Below are 19,234 nucleotides of genomic sequence, written 5' to 3' on the forward strand. Positions count from 1 at the left end.
CCTTGGTTTCAACAGTGTTTTTTAGTTTGATCATGTTAGTCAAAGTTTGCATTTCTGGACTCCTGTGTAATTGCTGGATCCATACTTACTGGTATACTAATACAAGATGCCAGGGCAGGTATAGACCCCATGTTATATAAAAAAAATCCAGTCCACAAACCAAATCCAGGAAAATGGATATAAAGCACGTTCTTGCTTAGACAAAGCATGAAAGTAAAGTAAATTGTAGGAAAAGCCAGCTCAACCCAGGCTTGGAAAATGAAAATCCCAAACTTTATTCTGCTTAGTTTAAAAAAAAAAAATTGAATTGCAACCGCAGCACGAAAATAATACAAGCAGTTTAGAAAAATAGAAAATGTTTCATGATCTGATTTTAATAAGTAATAAACAATATAGATGATACATTCCCTTTATGGCGCACAGATTGAGAACACATTTGAAAGAGCTTCTGTTAACCCGACCTAATTACATATGGACATACAGTGGTGCCATGGGTTAAGAGTTTAATTGGTTCCGTGACGAATCTCTTTACCCAAAACACTTCTAAGTCAATTTAATTTTCCCCATTGAAATGAATGGAAAAGCCATGAATCTATTCCGGATTGCGAACCTCTGCCACTGATTTCATTGGAGATGGCGTTGCCCCATTGAAAGCAATAGGACGCCGACACCCCCGCAGTGATTTTCGGTGAAGGGCTTCCCTGAAAATCATCCTTAGCTGTAGCAAAAAAATATATATACTCACCTGTCTGCCGGGGCTCAGGCATGTCTAGCCGCCGCTTGTTCTCCCTGCACTGCTCGGAAGCTCTTCAGTAGCCAAGAAAAACGAGCAGTGGATAGACGCGCCTGAGCCCCGGCAGCGGCGGACACGTGAGTATATATTTTTTAATACAGCTAAGGATGATTTTTCAGGGAAGGGCTTATATTTAAAGCCCTTCCCCGAAAATCACTGCAGGGGTTGTTAGCAGGCCATTGCTTTTAAAGGAGATGTCCCGCGCCGAAACGGGTTTTTTTTTTTTTAAACCCCCCCCCCGTTCGGCGCGAGACAACCCCGATGCAGGGGTTAAAAAAACCACCCGCACAGCGCTTACCTGAATCCCGGCGGTCCGGTGACTTCAATACTTACCGCTGAAGATGGCCGCCGGGATCCTCTATCTTCGTGGACCGCAGCTCTTCTGTGCGGTCCACTGCCGATTCCAGCCTCCTGATTGGCTGGAATCGGCACGTGACGGGGCGGAGCTACACGGAGCTACACGGAGCCCCATAGAGAACAGCAGAAGACCCGGACTGCGCAAGCGCGGCTAATTTGGCCATCGGAGGCCAAAAATTAGTCGGCACCATGGAGACGAGGACGCTAGCAACGGAGCAGGTAAGTAAAAAACTTTTTATAACTTCTGTATGGCTCATAATTAATGCACAATGTATATTACAAAGTGCATTATTATGGCCATACAGAAGTGTATAACCCCACTTGCTGCCTCGGGACATCTCCTTTAATAGGGCCACCGGCAACAGTGGCGGCCCCATTGAGAGCAAGGCTCTTAACCCAAGTTTTTGCTCTTAAATCAGAGCAAAAATTCAGGAGAGAGCCTGCTGTCAAGTCAAAACGCTTGTAAGCTGAGGCACTCTTAACCCAAGGTATCACTGTAATTCTGTTTGTGACATTGTTACGCATTGTAAACTTCTCACACAGCGCAGTTGTACAAGTCGTCTTTCAACTACAGTCTGATGTCTTTGAGCTATGCTTTGATATTTTGTTACAACCTTGGGTGGAGTTAGTATAAGAGTTTTTGCTCTTATGATCTTGCATGAACCTTGAACATTGTTGGAAGGCCATACAAAGCCCATTATCAACCAAGGTTTGATTAGCAGCACACAAGAAGGCTAAATAAAAGAAATGTAACATGTTTCTTCCTAAAGCATGATGGGATTTCAGTATTTAATAAAGGTCTTGTCTATATAGTATAACTGACTCAAATTATTTTATTGGCTTAGAGCTGTTCACAGAATGCTACAGCAATGATGAGGAACTTGCAGAGAGTCTGCTAGTCTATTCCTGTGAAGCCTGGGGTAGCTGTAGCTGTCTTGAAATGGCAGTCGAAGCAAAAGACCAGCAATTTATAGCACAGCCAGGGGTACAGGTAATACTCATAGTGATCCCAAAGTGAAAATGTCTCAGACTTGTTGGTATAAGAGCTTAGTATATCAAGTTATATTTCAATTCCATCCCATATGACAGGTCCCTTATATTGTGGATATGATGTTACATGAGACAACTAGTTTTCCTTTTTGTTACCTCAAAGGGTCTTGACTTTGCCTTAAATCATACCTCAGTTTTCAAAAACATTTTCAGCAGCAACCCAGGTCTTCATTGGCTGCTGCTTTGCTGCTGCTTGCACCCAGTGTGAGCTCTATCAATTTAGTTTTCTTTATAGATATTCCCGTTGTTCTGCTGCTCCACTGTGTGCAATCCACTTGCAGCTCCTAAACCAGCCATTCTGCCCAGGACTTCCGCATTTCCCATGCTGCATTGCATAGCCCTGCTCCAATCAACTTCAAAACATGTGAATGCCAAATCCTCTGTTGCATGTAGTAATTAGCAGTGCTCCCATTACTAGGGAGGCAAAATGCCTAACCACAAGTAGTGGATTGCAAACGTCCTGAAAAGAAAACCCCTTTTGACAGCCACTTCAAACTTGATTTTCAGTGGTAAACCCCCCAAAAATGTGAAGGCACGTTTATTACAAAACAGATTATACACACATAGACTAGTTATATGAAGAGTCAAGGCCCATTTAGATGGGACGAATGTCGGGCAAACAATGCCCGACACTTGTCCCCACATACACAGAGTGGCCAGCAGGGGGCGAGCGGCTGCAGGAGATTTATCTCCTCGCTCTCCCTCACCCCTCTCCATTGACTTAACATAGCGGCCGTTCAAAACTGAACAGCTGCTATTTACACTGAACGATGATCGTTCAGTGTATATAGCAGCCGTTTAGTACTGAAAGGCTGCTATGTTAAGCCATTGGAGAGGGGCGGGGGAGCGAGAGGAATTAAATTTCCTCCACCCTCCCCGCTGTGAGCCAGCCATACTAGCTTCCGTGTAGCAGCACGGGAGCGAGTATGTGTGGGGACGAATGTCAGGCATCTTTTGCCCGACATTCGTACTGTCTAAATGGGCCTTTAGTGTCTATTTAAACTACTACTTCAACAGTTATCTCAGACTTTATATTTTTCTGCAATCGCATTGTATTGTTCGATTGGAATCTACATCTAGAGCTAGTGATATAGTACATAGCACAACCAATCTAATCAATCTGACACATGTACCTTTTTAGTCTACTGCATCTCCATAGTGCTCTGGGAAGTCAACTTTTCTAGAGGGACATAATCAGGGGCGTAACTATAGAGGATGCAGGGGATGCGGTTGCACCCGGGCCCAGGAGCCTTAGGGGGCCCATAAGGCCTCTCTTCTCCATATAGGGAACCCAGTACTATGAGTAAAGCATTATAGTTGGGGGCCTTGTTACAAGTTTTGCATCGGGGGCTGGGAGCTTCAAGTTACGCCTCTGGACATAATTACTATGATCTGTATTCAATTAGAAGTGTTGTCTGATCTGAGCTTGTAGTTTTCCAAACTGGTAAATCCGTTTTGGTTTTACACTTTCATTTCAAGCCAACCACCGATGTCCCATGACAATGTACATGATGACCATTTACAATCTGTCCTCCGCTTGTCTCATTTCATTTTTTCTATCTTTTATCTTGACTCAGAACTTTCTTTCCAAGCAATGGTATGGGGAGATTTCCAGAGATACGAAGAACTGGAAGATTCTCATGTCCCTTTTCTTCTTTCCTCTCATCTGCTGTGGGTTCATATCTTTCAGGTATGTATAAGAGTTTTCATTTTGCAGTACAGAAAATACCGTTATCTACATAAAATATGTTACTTATGTGTTTTCTTGCTTTTCAACACAGAAAAAAACATACAGATGGACCAAGAAGCATTTTGTTGAATTACTTTGATTTTTTCACTTCTCCTTTCGTGGTCTTCTCCTGGACGGTTATCTTCTATATTGGATTCCTTCTGCTATTTGCATATGTCTTACTGATGGATTTCCAACGAGCCCCTACTGGTCTTGAGATTACTGTCTATGTGCTAGTTTTTATATTGTTTTGTGATGAGATCAGACAGGTACGATTCCTTGTAGGTTGATTTGTATGATAAACAGATATTGATACAGATTTTTGTAATCTGATGTTCTTTTCTGATACTACTGTAGATTTTTTGGCTTCTATTGTCTGTACATGACTGTAGTGGCTGCCAACTTTCCTAACCTGCTGTTAACAGCATTTAGAAAACAGCTGGTCAAAAGACCACCTCAATGGGAGTCCTTCAATTACATCCCCTATTTTAGTGCTAGAATGACGGAGCCTATGGCCCATTCGGCTCTCAGCTTTGAGATTTCCAACTCTCTAAGCTAATGCATTTCCCTTTTGTTGTGTATGTATATAAACAGTTCAATGTTGAAAAATGTAAGACTATGCACATGGGCAGGAGGAACGGATGTCACAAATATTTACTTAATGGGGTACCGCTGGGGAAAAGTGATATGGAAAAGGATCTAGGGGTATTAGTGGATAATAGACTAAACTGGAGTAACCAATGCCAGTCAGCTGCTGCAAAGGCAAATAAAGTCTTGGGGTGCATTAAAAGAGGTATAGGGGCGAAGGACGAGAACATTATCCTTCCATTATATAAGGCACTTGTCAGGCCTCACATGGAATACTGCGTACAATTCTGGACACCGGTGCTCAGGAAAGATGTCACAGTGCTTGAAGGGGTTCAAAGAAGGGCAACTAAACTAATACATGGAATGACGGGACTGGAATACCCAGAGAGGCTATCCAAATTGGGACTATTTACTCTAGAAAAAAGAAGGTTAAGAGGCGACCAAATAACCATGTATAAGTACATGAGGGGACAACACATGGATCTCTCCCGCGATCTGTTTACACCCAGGACCACGACGGTAACAAGAGGACATCCGCTACGATTAGAGGAAAGTAGGTTTCATCACCAACATAGAAAGGGGTTCTTTACTGTAAGAGCAGTTAGACTGTGGAACTCTCTACCGGAGGAAGTGGTGATGGCAAAATCGATAGAGGAGTTTAAAAGGGGACTTGATGTCTTTCTGGAGAAGAAGTATATTACAGGATATAAATATTAGGTTAAGGGTCAATCCTGGTATACAGGCAGGTAGGAACTATTAGGGGTTGATCCAGGGAACAGTCTGATTGCCATTAGGGAGTTGGGAAGGAATTTTTCCCCCAAAAGGGCTAATTGGCTTCTGGCCCTGGGGTTTTTCGCCTTCCTCTGGATCAACACAGTAGGATAGACAGGCTGGACTAGATGGACAATGTCTTCATTCGGCCTTACATACTATGTTACTATGTTACTATGTATATATGTAGCAATGAGTCATGGTTACGATCGTGTGGGCAAACTAAGCACAGGGCCCACACGATCATGACCAAAGAGGACTGGGTACGCACACATGTTGCACACGGTATTCACACGGGATTCAGGCAACTGATCCGGTGCTACCGGGAGATTGACCTGGGTCTACCTAAGCAGGGACATTGCCCCAATAAGGGCAGCCCAGCGGTCTTCGGAACTGGGCCCTAGCTGATCCTAGGAGCCACGCACCAGAACAGGACACATTCACATGCCACATGACAGGGACTGAACAACAGGACACAGAGCCAGAATACACAGTATACTGCAGCCACGATGCAAACACTAATAGCAGATGATAAGCTGAATATAAATGCGAGGTGTAAGTTCGTACATTGGCCAATGAACTTAAGCTGCAGGCCCCGGCAAGGCCCCTCGTATCTTGCAGTCCCTACACTAGCAAGACACATCTACTAGAAGGCCCTAGGGGTCAACCTAGCGCAGACATAGCAAACAAACTCAGCAGGCCAAACTAACACAAAATAAACGTACAAACAGACATGAACAGCAAGACACAGATCACACAGCAAGCTGCAACAGAACACAGATAGTAGGTCACACAGCAAACTTCAACAGACAAGGATTCATGACTGCTTACCCTGAACACCATACAGAGACTGACCAGGAGCTGGGTTTATATGTGAGCACAGACCCAGAAGATTGGCTAGCAGGAAGTACCACACCCTGCAAGCTCAATCAATTAACCCTGTGAGGGCTGTGCTGCTAGGAAGCTTAGAACTACAGATCCCAGCAGCACACGTAACAGTCATACTTTGCACAGATGTACAAGGCAGCTAAATACTTCTCTATTTGCAGATGTACATGAGTGGGGTGAAATATTTTACTGACCTATGGAACATAATGGATATCCTGGCCATCTTGTATTTTATTGCTGGGATTGTATTCAGGTAATTACCTTTCTTGCATCTAAAGTTCATATTTAGTTCTGATGTTAAATAGTAATAAAGGTTGAAAAGGAACACAAATACATCTAATGTTCATCCGATGTAAAGCAAAAACAATATGCTTGTGAAGAAGTTGCCAGTCATCCTCATTCAACAGAAAATATAATCCTGACCCTAAATAAAAATATTTGTATAAATCCATTGATCAATTCTATAAGTAAACCAAAAAATGAAGCAATTATACAATCTAAAATATAGTATTTTTCAAAAAACATATGTAAAGCCCTTTTAACCCCTTCCCGAATGCCTCCTGTAAATATATGGAAGCCAGCAGTGTGCCAGTTTGCTGCTTATGGTCCTGCTTCATTGCTGTCTCCCAGCTTCAAGACAGTTACAGCTATAGACTCTGATCTGGGTGCTAACATTGGGACTTAATTGGTTCAGGTCCTGATAATGGCACCTGGATAAGAAGCTGTTGGTTTAACCCCTCCCACGCTGCAGGAATGCTGCGATCAGCGGGTGCCTGCAGCACAGGAGCTGTCACAGCTGTGACAGTAACCTCAGGACCTGTTCCCAATGTTACTTACTGTGACAGCTGCTCCCTCCTGTGATGAAGGGACCTGCGGATCACAAGTTTTCTTGGAGTGTGGAATACGTTTGACCCGAACATCTGAAGGTGGGAATATTGTGTCCTCATTTGGGTGGTTGCTAGGGAATCAATATGATATCGGTAATTGCTGCGAGGGAAATAAATCGCTCATATGAATAAGTCCATTCAAAAGAATAGAGTTCACATTCGTGTGAGGTCTGTGCGTCTTGCAATGCACAAACCGCGTGTGCGATTCTTGCCCATGTGAATGTAGCCTAATTTTTAGGGTAAATTATAATTGAACAAGCTACCTTAAAACACAGCGTGGGAAAATAAAGAAAAGAACTAGCATTTTTCCAAATTTCTAACCATTTTTTCTTAAAAGAAAAACCTACAAAATTAATTAATATCCACTCTAATTTTAAATAATAAGGAAGTCCCATTTGTCCCAAAAATAAAGGAACAAAACATTTTGGGGTAGACTAAGAATCTGAAAAAAAGCATCATGTTTAGAATACAACATTCCAAAAGGTGAAATTTTGCTCTGAGCACAAAAGCCCAAAATCCCTCTGGTCATAAAGTCCTTTAATAACTTAATAGAGATGAGCGAGCGTGCTCGTTTAGGACAATTACTCGATTGAGCATCGCTTTTTTCGAGCAACTGCCTATTCGAGTGAAAAGATTCAGGGGGTACTGGGGGGTAGCAGGGGGGAACAGGGGGGAGCTCTCTCTCCCCCCCCCCAACCCCCCAGTCACCCTCGGCGCCCCCCGAATCTTTTCGCCCGATTAGGCAGTTACTCAAAAAAAGCGATGCTCGATCGAGTAATTGCTCTAAACGAGCACGTTCGCTCATCTCTATAACTTAATCTTCACCAGATCCAGTGGCAGAACATCCCATTGTCAGCAACCAGAATCCAGAAAATTTTGATAAGCTGAAGTAGATACACGGAGTCATTTGGCACCCACATCCAATATAGAGTAATGCAAATTATGCAGCTAGTTCTCAGAAATCTTCAAGGTGGAGGGTTAACTAGATGAAACACTAATAGAGAAGGAACCGGGCATATTTGTAGATCATAGGCCAAAAAATAGTATATTATGTCAAGCTGCTGCTTCAAAGGCCAGCTGGATGCTTTCTTGTATTGAAAAGGCAGAACACTCAGACAGAGCCATCATTTTGCCACTTTAGAAGGCATTAATGAGGCGTCAATTTAAAAATGAAGTTCAATCGAGGTACAGAAAAAATGTTCAATTGAGGTTTACAAAAAGGATGCTCGAAGAAAGGTTTCTTACCGGACGAGATGTGAAATTATCTACCGTATCACAAGAATCCTGCACAAAACAACAGATGGTTATAAGAATCTTTGCAAATAACATTTCATAAAGGGCTACAAAATGTGTTTGTTCTCAGTAAAGGCCCAATGAGACACAACGATTATCGCTCAAAATTCACTCAAACAGCAGTTTGAGTGAGAGTTTTGAGCATTCACTTTGCTTAGGTGTGTAAATGAAGGCTCACGCTCTATGCAGAAGACAAGCGGGACCGCTATCTTCTGCATACAGCTGTTGTCTTCTTGGAGCGCTCAGCTGGTATACAGCTGAGCGCTCCGAGCAGGGTATGCAGAACATAGCTGTAGCACTGTCTTCTGCATACTGCTGCTGTGTTCATGGAGCGCACAGCTGGTATCTAGCTGAGCGCTCTGAGCGGGGTATGCAGAACACAGCTGTAGCGCTGTCTTCTGCATACTGCTGCTGTGTTCACGGACCGATCAGCTGGTATACAGCTGAGTGCTCCGAGCGGGGTATGAAGAAGACAGCTGGACCACTTGTCTTCTGCTGTGTTTACCAAGCGGGACATCAGCTGAAACAATAGTATCAGCGGTATTCAGCTGAGAACTCAGCGTGCGGCACTGATAAGTCTGTTTATTCTCTTTCAGCTTGCTGAAAGACAACAATGAGAGAATTGTTAATGAAAACTGCACAATGTCCGTGCATTTAGACCCAACGATTCTCGCTCAAAAGATGGCTTTAAACGAATTTTGAGTGAGAATCATTGGGTCTAAATGGGCCTTAAGAGAAACCAAGTAATCTTGTAGATATGATACCTTTTAATGGCTAACAAAAATACATGATCTTATTGTGAGATTTCGAACCTCTTCAGGATTCTTCCTCAGGCGTAATGAAACAGATCTGTACAAATGTACACACATGAAATGGCACAGACTGGGGAGACTAATTTGCACTTTAAACAATACCAGACAAGATAAGCAGGGAGGTAAACACTTAGTCCACTGGTAAGGAATGTGACAGTTTTATTATCTCTAAATTAGTGGTAGGGGGTCACAGGCCTGTGCGTTATCTCTCCTTCAGACCTGCAAATAAGGAAGATGGAACAATACTTCTGCAGCGCCACCTATTGGATGGCAGCATTCCTTCAAATCAATGTATGAGTTTTTACCATGTCTGTAAAACAACGACTGGGAATAGCATCCCTTCTGTGTGCTCTCCTTGGGAAGAGACGACACCAACCCCCAACCCACTCACCCCCTAGGTGTCTCAACACACACCCTGGGCACTCTCTTTAAAGACATCCCTCTTCACCTCCTTTCATATTCTCCACTGATGCAAGAACCCTGCTCAGAGGTTCATTCTATTCTTGAGGGTATTAAAAATGGCAATAAATTTATACTCCCAAATTCTTCCCAAAAGGGCTACTTGAGTTGAAGGATTTACTTGCTTAAAGAAAGATTGATTCAGTTCAATCACCACTAAGGTAAGGAAGGAATCTAAGACAAAACTGACTCATGCCTTATAAAGGGGCTTTCACAGAGATCAGGATATTCCACAGTTGAAATCTGCTAGTCTAAATGCAGACTTTGACCTGGAATTGCCGGCAGAATAAGCAATTTTCTCATTAATGGCAAAATATGCATGTTAGATATGCAGATTTTTTTGCGTAGCAAAATACTCCGTTGTGTGTGTGAGCGGCTTTAGGGATTTTTTTTTTCACTTTTGGTCTCTCTATCAACATGGGCAACCATCATTCTTTTCTTTTCCTTCTGAGTAAACTAGATGGACAAGTGACATATTTCAGACTAAGGAAACAATTTTCTCTAATGAACCTGTAGTTTTCATCTCCCAAATTGATATTGCAGTGACCGCAGATCTCCATAACATGTACTTACATCATTTTAGTCAGGTTGTCTTGTGGATATAGAGCTGTCTTCTGTCTGATATTATATTTTCTCTCCACAGAGTGCACAGCCATAACCCTAGCTCACTGTACACCGGAAGGGTCATTTTCTGCCTGGATTATATCATTTTTACTGTCCGCCTCATTCATATTTTCACTGTCAGTCGGAACCTTGGACCAAAGATTATCATGTTGCAGAGAATGGTGAGGAAAATATGTATATGTTAAAAAGTACCTATCAGTAAATAAAATCAGCTCTGCATCTGCTACCCTGCTGCCCCTTTTCCTGCTTTTTCCATACTCACCTCCCTTTGCCTGGACGGTCTCTTATTACTGTATTTTTACATTTTTTACATTTACTGTATTTACTGTATTTTTACTCCCATGATCCTTCAGGATAGTTTTTGATAGATTTTAAGTTCTGTTTATCCTTATTGTCTCTCCTCCACTGGTTAATAAACATGGTTCAACTGGCCAATATAAGTAAAAGAAAGGTAACTAACACCTGCTGTAAGCACATTTGTGGTTCAAAAAAGTGGTAGGTAGCGGGTCTAGATTATAGGCAGGGCAAAAGAGGCAATTGTCTACGGGATTTCACCATCAAGTGATTCCAAATACTATATATGGATTTCCTTAAAGGGGTTGTCCCGCGGCAGCAAGTGGGTCTATACACTTCTGCATGGCCATAATAATGCACTTTGTAATGTACATTGTGCATTAATTATGAGCCATACAGAAGTTATAAAAAGTTTTATACTTACCTGCTCCGTTGCTGGCGTCCTCGTCTCCATGGTGCCGACTAATTTTCGCCCTCCGATGGCCAAATTAGCCACGCTTGCGCAGTCCGGGTCTTCTCCTCTTCTCTATGGGGCTCCGTGTAGCTCCGTGTAGCTCCGCCCCGTCACGTGCCGATTCCAGCCAATCAGGAGGCTGGAATCGGCAATGGACCGCACAGAAGCCCTGCGGTCCATGAAGACAGAGGATCCCGGCGGCCATCTTCAGCAGGTGAGTATGAAGACGCCGGACCGCCGGGATTCAGGTAAGCGCTGTGCGGGTGGGTTTTTTAACCCCTGCATCGGGGTTGTCTCGCGCCGAACGGGGGGGGGGGGGTTTAAAAAAAAAAAAAACCCGTTTCGGCGCGGGACATCTCCTTTAACCCTTCCTAATCCACTGTCTGATGTCTGAAGACATTATGATTTAAGGCTGTACAGCTCTGATGTTGGAAGACATCTGTCGGGGTTCTCTTACTGTATATTGCCAGCCTCTCTGCTGTCGGAGCCTATCCAACGTGTCACCTCATGCAGTATTGGCTTTAGCCAGCATATAGCGCTGTTCTATAACAGCAGAAAAAGAGTAATCCCCCTAGGAAAACCAGGATACAAATTGGATTGGAAAGGGTTAATGAACCAAATGTTTTTTTCTTAACTGCAGTACTTTACATTTTCTTCCCTCTTCTCATTCTTCAAGCTCATCGACGTCTTCTTTTTCCTCTTCCTTTTTGCCGTTTGGGTGATTGCATTTGGAGTTGCTCGTCAGGGAATCCTAAGATGGAATGAACATCGTTGGGAATGGATTTTACGTTCTGTTATCTATGAGCCGTACCTGGCTGTGTTTGGACAGTACATTGCGGATGTGGATGGTAATTATTGTAGACATCTCAGTTTACCTGCATTTGTATGCATCCGGTACTTAAAAATGAGTGACTATGATAACTCAAAAAAATCCTGTGTTTTTCTAGGCACCACTATTGATTTTGATCACTGCACTATAAATGGGAATGAATCTAAACCACTGTGTGTAGAGTTGGACAATGACAACCAGCCTAGATTCCCAGAGTGGATTACAATCCCTCTAGTTTGTATCTACATGCTGTCTACCAACATCCTACTTGTTAATCTGCTCATTGCCATGTTTGGGTGAGTAAAGAAACAATGGACTAATATGTTTAATGCAAGCCTTTGCCGATTTTCTAATGATGGACCTTATTTGACTTCATTACCCTTAAAGTGAATAGTTCCACAGTGATAAAATTAGCTTCCAAATGAGCGTTCCAGATATGTTTTATCTATGGCAACTGTATAAAGAAAGGTACAAGGTTATTATGTTTGTTTAATTAACCAAATTATTGCCAGGAAGTACAGCCATGTTTGTGACCTTTCAATTAGCTTCTCAGAAACTGAGGACAAATTGGCATTTTATTAGCATGTTCTATCAACAAGAAGCTACTTGAAAGCCCACAACTAGTGATGAGCAAACTTTTGAAACTTTTGAAAAGTTCAGTTTAGCCAGTTTGTTGAACTTTTTAAAAAAAGGTTCCGTGCAAGTCACTTGAACTGAACTGGAAGTTCACCAAAACCCCTAAAACTGGTATATAACACTGTCGAAAAGCCGTAAAATTCTGTGTAACACTCTGAGATGTTATTGTTAGGTTTTTATGGCTCTTAGCCGGGAGGATTTGAATTGCAACGATCCAAAGTTCAAGTCTCCTATAGGGAAACATGGGCGTCCGCACCTGAATTGATGCAAATTTGATTTGCGGATCTTTGGATGCAGAAACCAAATCGCAGCATGCTCCGTTTCAGTGCAGTTCCCGCACGTACAGCGTCAATTGATGTAAATGGAAGCTGTCCGATCCGCGGAAAGCAGCAGTTTGAAAAAAAAACAAAACCCTCTACTGCACATATGTGCTGGCACTTCCGCACACATCCGCAGTAAAGAAAAAAAGACCCGGACAGGTACGCACTGTCCTTGGTTGCGGGCAGCGTCAGATTCTGCTACGGGCTCCCACATGTAGAATCCGACCTGCCCGTGGACATGAGGCTTTAGGCTGGATTCAGACGAACGTATATCGGCTGGGTTTTCACACCCAGCTGATATACGGCGTCGCTCTCTGCAGGGGGGAGCTTGGAAGAGCCAGGAGCAGTGCTCTGAGCTCCTGCCCCCTCTCTGCCTCCTCTCTGCCCCTCTGAACTCAGAACTTAGACCTTCCCCGTCTCCTTTCATTGCAAATAGTGCAGAGGGGCGGAGAGGGGGTGGAGAGGAGGCAGAGAGGAGGCGGGAGCTCAGTTCCTGCTCCTGGCTCTTCCATCCCCCCCCCCCCCTGCAGATGAGGACACCGTATATCGTCTCGGCATGAAAACCCAGCCGATATACGGTCGTCTGAATCCACCCTTAGACAGTGATATGAACTGAACCAATAGAACCCTGTTTCTGGTAGAACTTTGTTAAAAGCTTCATTCGTGTTCATGCCTATCCAAACCTTTAGCAATGTTCGACCCAAAACAAGGTTCTACTGGTTTGGTTTACTCAACACTACTCACAACCATTATTTTAGCACTTTCTGTTGTCACTTTATTAAAAGTAGCAACCACAAGAAATAAACCATGCCTAAATATAATAACCCAACTTTGGCTACTCCTGTAACTTCTGGTTATATTGCCCAAGCTTGTAATTGTGGGTAGAAATGATCTCTAAATGTAGTTATTTATGTGCCTACTAGTAACCCCTTTTTTGTCATGTCAGGTACACAGTGGGATCAGTTCAAGAAAACAATGACCAAGTCTGGAAGTTCCAGCGGTATTTCCTGATTCAGGAATATTGTAATAGATTGACAATTCCATTTCCCTTTGTCATCTTTGCTTATATCTTCATGGTTCTAAGGAAGATGTTTAGTTGCTGTTGCAAAAAACAGGAAGTAGAACATATACCTTGCTGTAAGTCAGTATAACGTTTTATAGCCTTGTAGAATATTTTCAAAAGTGGACATAAGCATTTGTTAGTAGCCATCTAGGTATAGCAGCCATAGTATTATGTTGCCTCCCCCTCCAGTGTTAATACCTGCAATGCTGATTCGTATACATCTGTCTTATAGGGAGGTGATTGTTTTCTTCACTATGACTTAATACTATTAGCAGTTATTGCCACCAGGTATAGGCAAGGAGCACTCCAACCAAAACGTATACAATGTGTTATGCCTAATGCAAGGGCTGAGGTAGCAGTGCATTACACCGGATACACTGAACACCAAAGAGAGTCCCTTTATCAAGCCCCACCTACTTTGATATACCACTGTTCCAGGAGTTTGGAGTGTTCCTAAGCTGAAAAGTGGGTTACTAAAGGCCCATTTAGACACAACAATAATTGCTTAAAAGATGTCGCTCAAGCGACTTTTGAGCGATCATCGTTGTGTCATTTACAGCGCAAGATGATCACTCAAGATGAACAATCACCTTGCGCTGCCAGCGGAGGATGCAGAAGACAAGCGGGGTGTCCCCGCTTGTCTTCTGCATACAGCTGTTTCCCCGCTCCGATTGCCGGCTGTTTTACAGCCGAGCGCTCGGTTGGGAGAATGCAGAAGACAAGCGGGGTGTCCCTGTTTTCTCGCTCCGAGCGCCGGCTGTTATACAGCCGAGCGCTCCCAGCGGAGGATGCAGAAGACAAGCGGGTATCCCTGCTTGTCTTCTGCATCCAGATGTTTTCTGCATGGAGCGCCCGGCTGTTATACATACCCCGTCTCTGTGCGGGGTATGGAGAACAGAGCTGGAACGCTCTGTTCTTCATACCCAGCCTGTTATCAGGGAGCTGGATACAGCTGAAACAATAGTATCATCTGTATCCCGCTGTGAATCCCTGATCAGGCTGATTGTTGTCTTTCAGCACGCTGAAAGACAACGGAGAGCGATGGGAGAACGAAAACTGTACGATGTCAGTGCAGTTACACACAACGATTATCGCTCAAAAGATGGCTTTTGAGCGAATTTTGAGTGATGATCGTTGTGTCTAAATGGGCCTTTAGACCTGCTCAGTGGTTTTGTATGTATAAATGTAGTCATGGAAGAATTATTTTTCAGTTTATCGCCGGATTGTACAATAACACTGGGGAACAAAAAATAATTGTTTTCATGGTGCCTGGAATTTTAGACCTTATTCTGGGTATTTTTGTCCCGCTGATTCTGAACAAACATCCATTTTGTTCTCGGAGCTCTAGTGTTTGAGCTATTCCTGATGACATTATCTATTGTTATATTTGCTTTACTTTCCTACCAGCTTTTGCTCACAATTAGTACATATGGCACATATCACCACCACTACACATCGAACTTGGGTTGGTGAAATAGTTTGTAAAGACATTGAAGAGAAATGGAATGTGTTTTGGCTACAAATATAGAAAATTTCCTACTTGGAGAAGCTAAAAGCAGGTAAATTCAACGGACCACAAATCCGGAAACTCATAGAAGACCGGTGTTTCCAAGATCCAGAGGACAACCTTGAGGCTCATGCATGGTCATTGTTTTGTATGGTCGTAAAGCATTTCATTGGGAACTATAAGGCCATAAATTATGGTAAACTTGTGGAGAATACGGTCACTTCGGTTTCTGAACACTTGGGTGTAACATGAGCATCAGATTGCAGGACCTGCAGTCATTGTGGATCGATTTCCAGATTGCCTTGGTGATGTAAATGTTAAACAGGGTGAATGATTTCATCAGGAAATAAGGACCATGGAAGAACAGTAATGCAGACGATGGGATACACATAGGATGGCAGACTACCAGTGAAACATCCAACGCCAGAGGCTTAACTTGAAGCTCCCGGGCCCAATGAAAAACTTGTAACAGGGCCCCCAACTATAATGCTTTACTTATAGTAGTGGGTTCCCTATATGGAGAAGAGAGGCCTTATGGGCCCCCTAAGGCTCCTGGGCCCGGGTGCAACCACATCCCCTGCATCCTCTATAGTTACGCCCCTGTCCAACGCGAATGTCCAGGAAATCACAAAAATGTAGTTTCATCAACATGTCTCAATGAAGAAAATATGTGTACATGTATACATTTATATGGACATATGTCATATCTTGATAAGCAGACCTGATGGAGAAAAACTAATGTCATTTTCAGAATAGATGACCCCAAAATACCCCCAAAAAGTTCTAACATGTCAGCTACCAAAAATTGTGTTCTCCAGTGTAATCATTCAGTGTAAACTCTGCAAGCGACTGAACAGTGAATACATTTACAATTCAGGCATAAAGATCAAATAACGATCGGCCTGTGTAAACAGGCAGTCATTCATCTACAAACGTATGCCTGTTTACCGTAAATCTAGACAGCGGCTGTAAGTGATCTCCGGCACACTCCGCCTCTATTCACCAAACTATTATTGCTTCTGTATGAAAGCACAGAAGCAATAACCGCTTAAACGCTTGACAATCCTCTCATGTGAGACGACATTAAGACTCTTTTGATATCTTGGCGCGGTGGCGCCAAGATTTTTGTTACTTTCAACAGCAAGAATAGCTCAGCATGCAGCACTGTTCTTGCTGTTAAAACATTGGAAACCTTGACATAGTCCTGAAGGACAACACTGTAAGTTAATGAGATTTGACAGATCAGTTGATTGGATATGCTGGAACTAGATAAGGCACCAAGTCAGCAACCAGGAAGGCAAGTGTAGATTTCTTTATTTTGACTAACTGGGAAAAATCCTATGCGTTTCACTTTCAAACTGATTGCTTCCTTTTTGATGGTGAAACGCGTAGCCTTTGTATCCCAGTTAGTCAAAAGTGCCACTCAGAGTGTCAGAGAAGACAGGACCTTCATGCACATGAGCAATACAATGCAATGCTTCCACTCCTGTCCTTCCATCATGCACTGCTCGAAGGAAGTTGAAGGCTACGGGCAGGGGAGGAAGTAGCAAATGTGGACAAGACTTCAGGGAAAGTGGAGATGTTTTTTGGGCAGAGGGTCACGTGACAGAAAATGAAGAAAGTAGTAGCTACAGTGTAGCTATTACAACATGACTTATTGTGATGATGTACATTAGATATTAAATGTTAGTCTGTGCCCGGAATACCCTTTGATTGCACTGGTTCTATCTCTAGGTCATAAGAAGGATGATATTGAGACATTGGCTTGGGAGGCTGTGATGAAGGAGAATTATTTGGTGAGACTCATCAGCCAAACTCAAAACAACATGGAGTAAGTGCTTGCTATATGAACGTCTGTTTGGGTTTCCATGTGGGGTTGAACAGAGACAATATTAACCGTTTGTAATCCAATTTTGGATTCAGGGTTACCTAGGGCGCTTTCTCTTTCTGTCATTATACAATGGCGCCATCTGCTGGCTACAGCGAGTACTGCAGTATGTGACATGTCAGAGAAGCCCAGACAACAAAGCAGCCAGCAATATATAGTACGAATACCCTGCTGGACATCTTCTGACATTGAAGCTGCACAGGCTTCAATCAGAATGTAGGAAGATGTCAGACAGTGGATTGGAAAGGGTTAACAATAGAAGGAAATAAGCAGTTTGAAGTGATCATTATAAATATCTAATTAACTATAGCACTTTTAGCCGTAGACATTAAACCATTATTAGTGGATTCCACAGATTTCATTGAAATCCACAGACCACCTAATGTGCAGGAAAGTAGGCCAGGACCACACTCTTAAGGAAGATGTCTAAAAGGAAATTTGTCTTTGTTGCCCATAGCAACCAAGCAACATTTATCAGAGTTTGAGAGTCCTAAACCGCCCCCCTGCAATGAGATCCAGGGGTATTTGATTCTCATGGCAGCTCATGGCTTTCTAAAGGCACCCAAGGCTGCCATGTATTTCTGCCTGTGGCCTGTCTTGATAGACTGCTGGCAAACAATCACAAGTCTCATATTGGGACAAAAAAAAAATTAAAAGGGAAAACATTTTTTCTATTATTATTATTAAAAAAATCAAAGATATTAAAAGTTTAACACCTCCTTTTCCAACATTGAGAGCTTATTCAGGCAGTCGTATATTAGTCGGGTTTTCACGCCCAACCGATATATACGCTGTCACTCTCTGCAAGGGTAGGAGTGGGAACAAGCCGGGAGCTAGTGCACTGAGCTCCCGCCCCCTCTCTGCCCCTCGCCACTGCTTGCAATGGGAGGAGCGGGACGGGGCTGGAGTTAAGTTCCGTCCCATCCCGCCCCTTCTCATTGCAAACAGTGCATTGCAAAAAAAAAACACAAAATGCCAGAATTACGCTTTTTTGGTTACCCTGTCTCCAAAACTTTTTTTTTATAAAAAGTGATCAAATAGTCGTATTTACTCCAAAATAGCAACAATAGAAACTCCAGGTCGTCTCCCTTAAATGAGCCCTCACACAACCCCATTGAATGAAAGATAAAAAAGTTATCATAGAATGGTACAGTTGAAAGGGACCTCCAGGGTCATCTGGTCCAACCCCCTGCTCAGTGCAGGATTTAGTAAATCATCCCAGACAGATATTTGTCCAGCCTTTGTTTGAACACTTCTATTGAAGGAGAACTCACCACCTCCCGTGGTAACCTGTTCCACTCATTGATCACCTTCACCGTCAGAAAGTTTTTTCTATTATCTAATCTGTGTCTCCTCCCTTTCAGTTTCATCTCATTGCTTCTAGTCTTTCCTTATGCAAATGAGAATAGGGCTGATCCCTCTGCAGTGTGACAACCCTTCAGATATTTGTAGACCGCTATTAAGTCTCCTCTCAGCCTTCTTTTTTGCAAGTTAAACATTCCCAGATCCTTTAACCGTTCCTCATAGGACATGATTTGCAGACCGCTTACCATATTGGTAGCTCTTCTCTGAACTTGCTCCAGTTTGTCTATGTCTTTTTTAAAGTGGGGTGCCCAGAACTGGACACAGTATTTCAGATGAGGTCTGACTAAGGAAGAGTAGAGGGGGATAATGACCTCACGTGATCTAGACTCTATACATCTCTTAATACATCCCAGAATTGTGTTTGCCTTTTTGGCTGCTGCATCACATTGTTGACTCATGTTACGTCTGTGATCTATTAGTGTACCCAAGTCTTTTTCAGATGTGCTGCTGCTTAGCCCAATTCCTCCCGTTCTGTATGTGTTTTTTTTTTTTCATTTTTCTTGCCCAGAAGTAGGACTTTGCATTTCTCCTTGTTAAATACCATTCTGTTAGTCACTGCCCGCTGTGCAAACTTTTCTAGATCTTTTTGAATACTCTCTTCCCTAGTGTTAGCTATCCCTCCTAGCT

At 43.0% G+C, this 19,234-nt stretch overlaps 1 protein-coding gene across 1 annotated transcript in view; it reads left to right on the plus strand.

The window, feature by feature from the left end:
* Nucleotides 1-19,234, plus strand: part of TRPM8 (transient receptor potential cation channel subfamily M member 8) — an 85,157-nt gene that overhangs the window by 63,157 nt on the left and 2,766 nt on the right. The window contains exons 15-23 of the mRNA XM_066577356.1: nt 1,996-2,141; nt 3,778-3,890; nt 3,982-4,198; nt 6,338-6,429; nt 10,271-10,412; nt 11,676-11,847; nt 11,947-12,124; nt 13,731-13,921; nt 17,089-17,185. Coding sequence (XP_066433453.1) covers nt 1,996-2,141; nt 3,778-3,890; nt 3,982-4,198; nt 6,338-6,429; nt 10,271-10,412; nt 11,676-11,847; nt 11,947-12,124; nt 13,731-13,921; nt 17,089-17,185 — 1,348 coding nt within the window. The remainder of the gene's footprint in view (nt 1-1,995; nt 2,142-3,777; nt 3,891-3,981; nt 4,199-6,337; nt 6,430-10,270; nt 10,413-11,675; nt 11,848-11,946; nt 12,125-13,730; nt 13,922-17,088; nt 17,186-19,234) is intronic.

The sequence above is a fragment of the Eleutherodactylus coqui genome, chromosome 8 (assembly GCF_035609145.1).
Source record: "Eleutherodactylus coqui strain aEleCoq1 chromosome 8, aEleCoq1.hap1, whole genome shotgun sequence".
Taxonomy (NCBI): Eukaryota; Metazoa; Chordata; class Amphibia; order Anura; family Eleutherodactylidae; genus Eleutherodactylus; species Eleutherodactylus coqui.